We start from the raw sequence: 3,250 nt of genomic DNA on the forward strand, positions 1-3,250 counted from the left end.
ACTGGCATCACTGGCATCTCAGAAGTAGCATGTGTAGCTCGACAGAGAGAGTGAGGGAGAGAGAGATGGAGAGAGAAGGAGAGATTGTTAGGTGAGCTTTTGTCCTCTAATGGTTAAGCATATGATAAACAGCACTCCATAAAAGGTTGTCCTGTTTTGCCTATGCAGAATACTGTGAGCTAAACTCACAGAGTCCTGAGTAAAGCTCAGCAGAACTCAGACACATTACAGCAACAATGAATTCATCCATTTCTTTTTTCCTTCTTCTGGTACTTTGTGGGACGGCTGCAGGTCTGACAAGACAATACATTTATGTCAATAAATACATGAGCTGGTCGGATGCTCAGAGCTACTGCAGAAAAAACTTCAAGGATCTGGCAACAATCACTACCGATGAGGAAAACCAGAGAATTATAAACAATGCAGGAGTCAATTTTCAAGGCTGGATTGGGCTGAAGAGAAGTGCATCTGGCTCAGGCATGTGGCAATGGTCTGACGGAGAACCATCCTATTTCTTTCAGTGGAAACAGGTCACATCCTATAATTTTCCCGACGCAGATTGTGTTAAATTTGAAGCATCTGGCTGGAGTAGTAATTACTGTTCCTTAAATTACCCTTTCATATGTTATAGAAACTTGATCTTAGTAAAGAAAACTAAGACGTGGGAGGATGCTCTACAGTATTGCAGGATGAACTACACTGACCTGGCATATGCAAGCTCTCCAAAACAACCATACCTGGTCGAGAAGGAGACAGCTCAAACACAAACTGTCAGTGTATGGATGGGCCTGCGCTTCCTGGATGGAAAGTGGTTCTGGGTGAGCATGGAGCTTCTGGAGATCCCGGATTCACTGCCCTCATGTCCAATACAAAACTACCGCTGTGGAGCTCGCAACACCAAGACACATGTCTGGGAGAACAGAGACTGCAATGAGGAGCTTAATTTCCTCTGCTACTAGGGGTGACTAATGTTTCCAAAATCTATATAAATGTTTTAAACCTGTGACAATAGAAACACTTTCACTGTCTTTTAAACTTAATATTAAACTACAATCAAATAGACCTAATAGATTTTCATTTTCTCTCTCTGAACAGAGGTGTCCATGTCTAGGACAGCATCCTTCCAGAAGAATTTGTACAAGACACAGAGCAACTTATTCAGAGCTACTGTAGATATGTAGTATGTCTGGCTTGCTTTATTCATATTTAAGCAGATTTTGTTCTTGTAATTAAAAAATACATAAATTAGGCACTGGTGTAATAGTGAATGTTGAATGTAAGACTCTTGGTTTTGACTCTTGGTAAACTTGGTTTTGCTCCTTTCATTGAATATGTGTACATAAAAGATATATTATGCATATAACCCTAACCCTAACCCAAGTAAAGTACCATGTATAATGTTTTTGGTAGTTGAGGTTGATATTAGGATGTTTAAAAAAAATCTAAAACCACAAAGGAAAAAAAAATAACACAAAGTGTATATTTGATCATCCGATTTTAATTAAACCATTAGGTGCTTAGATCAGCTGACAAAAGCTCTTAAATGAAAGAGAAGAAGTTAAAGAAAAAAAAAGAAACAGTTCCACACACAGACTGTTCAGCTGTTAACACTGTTGAACAGTCTCCCCTTTCACGTGAGGTCCACTGCGTCTTTACCCATTTTTAAATCTTCTCTTAAAACTTATTTTATTCTTTGTCTTATGATGCTATATGATGACATATACATGATAACTTATTTTTATTCTTTAATGTGATGCACTTTACAGCACTTTGAATCAACTACTGTTGTCCTTAAATGTGCTTTATAAATAAAACCTGACTGTTCTTCACAAAGCTATGACTTGGCTTATAGTCAACATCATCATCAACACCAAGTCCTTTTAGAGAGATGGCTCATTAAGTTTTCATCAGATTTCATATAGTCTATAGTGACTATAGAGTACTTTTAAAAACTGGTCTTAACCCTAAAAATCTAAAATGCTGTAGGTACACAAATTTTATACACATATTTTAAGGGCAATCATTTCCTTGTTAAATAATCAGGTATTAATTAAAAATTACTTCTGACCACATGTTTATTTTTCATGTTTCAGTTTAATTCATAGAATAATGCTACTAAAAAGATGTGTACCACATTTGATACTGTAGGCTGCAGGATTACTGTATTGCCATTTACTGTATTTCATTTAAATTGTCACCAAATCAACAATATCACCACCCTAAAAGAGACAAAAACCTTTTCTAACCAGAAACCTTGGATGAACAGTGAGGTGTGCCTACTACTGAAAGCACATGACAGTGCTTATAGATCTGGTGTTGCGGCAGCTTACAGTTTATCAAGGGCAAATCTGAGGAAAGGAATTAAAAATGCCAAACACAGACAGAAAATTAAAGATCACTTCCACAATGCTGGTCCCCATCACATGTGGAAATGCATTCAATTCATCACAGACTAGAAACAAAACAAAACTCTCCCATCTACTGTCAGCGCCTCCCTCTTGAAAGAGCTCAATAATTACTATGCTCGTTTTGATTGGGCCAGCATAGAACCTGGCACATCAATGATTGCACCCAAGGACTACCAACCCCCCACATTCTCTTCTGATGATGTAGGATCTGCATTGAGCAGGGTGAACCCATGAAAAGCTGATGGCCTTGTTGGCATCCCAGGCCGGGTGCTAAAGGAGTGTTTAGGGCAGCTAGCCAAGGTCTTTACTGATATATCAATCTGTTGTTGGTGCAGGCTACAGTCCCCAGCTGTTTCAAGATGACAACAATTGTCCCAGTATCAAAACAGTCAACTGCATCAGAGCCGAATGACTTCCTCCACCCTGACAATAAGCACCGGTATCCCTCAGGGCTGTGTGCTAAGCCCTATGTTATACTCACTCTACACCAATGACTGTGTCCTACTCCATCACACCAACACCATCATCATGTACAAAGATGAAACCACAGTAGTGGGCCTCGTCAACAACACTAACGAGGCTGCCTAGAGGGAAGAAATCCAGTGGCATGGTGTATGGAGAACAACTTAATTCTTAACACCAAGAAGACAACGGAGCTTATTGTTGACTATAGAAGGTCTAATATGTTATGGAACAGCCTTCCACTTAGTGTTTGGGGCTCACTCTCACACGTTCACTCAGGTTTGTTGATGGTGGAGTGACTGCTGCTTTATGTCCCAGGACTCCCTCATGTCTGTGTTAGCTTCTGGCTCTCCCTTTTAGTTATGCTGTCATAGCTAGTC

The 3,250-nt window shown here is 39.5% G+C and overlaps 1 protein-coding gene across 1 annotated transcript; it reads left to right on the forward strand.

Moving 5' to 3' along the window:
• The first annotated feature begins 257 nt into the window (after positions 1 to 257).
• Positions 258 to 1,241, forward strand: LOC128318441 (snaclec agglucetin subunit beta-1-like). The gene has a single exon (XM_053234631.1). It carries the CDS (start codon positions 327 to 329, stop codon positions 957 to 959), a length of 633 nt encoding a protein of 210 aa, XP_053090606.1. The 5' UTR covers positions 258 to 326; the 3' UTR covers positions 960 to 1,241.
• Positions 1,242 to 3,250: the final 2,009 nt, after the last annotated feature.

Source organism: Pangasianodon hypophthalmus, chromosome 5 (assembly GCF_027358585.1).
Source record: "Pangasianodon hypophthalmus isolate fPanHyp1 chromosome 5, fPanHyp1.pri, whole genome shotgun sequence".
Lineage (NCBI taxonomy): Eukaryota > Metazoa > Chordata > Actinopteri > Siluriformes > Pangasiidae > Pangasianodon > Pangasianodon hypophthalmus.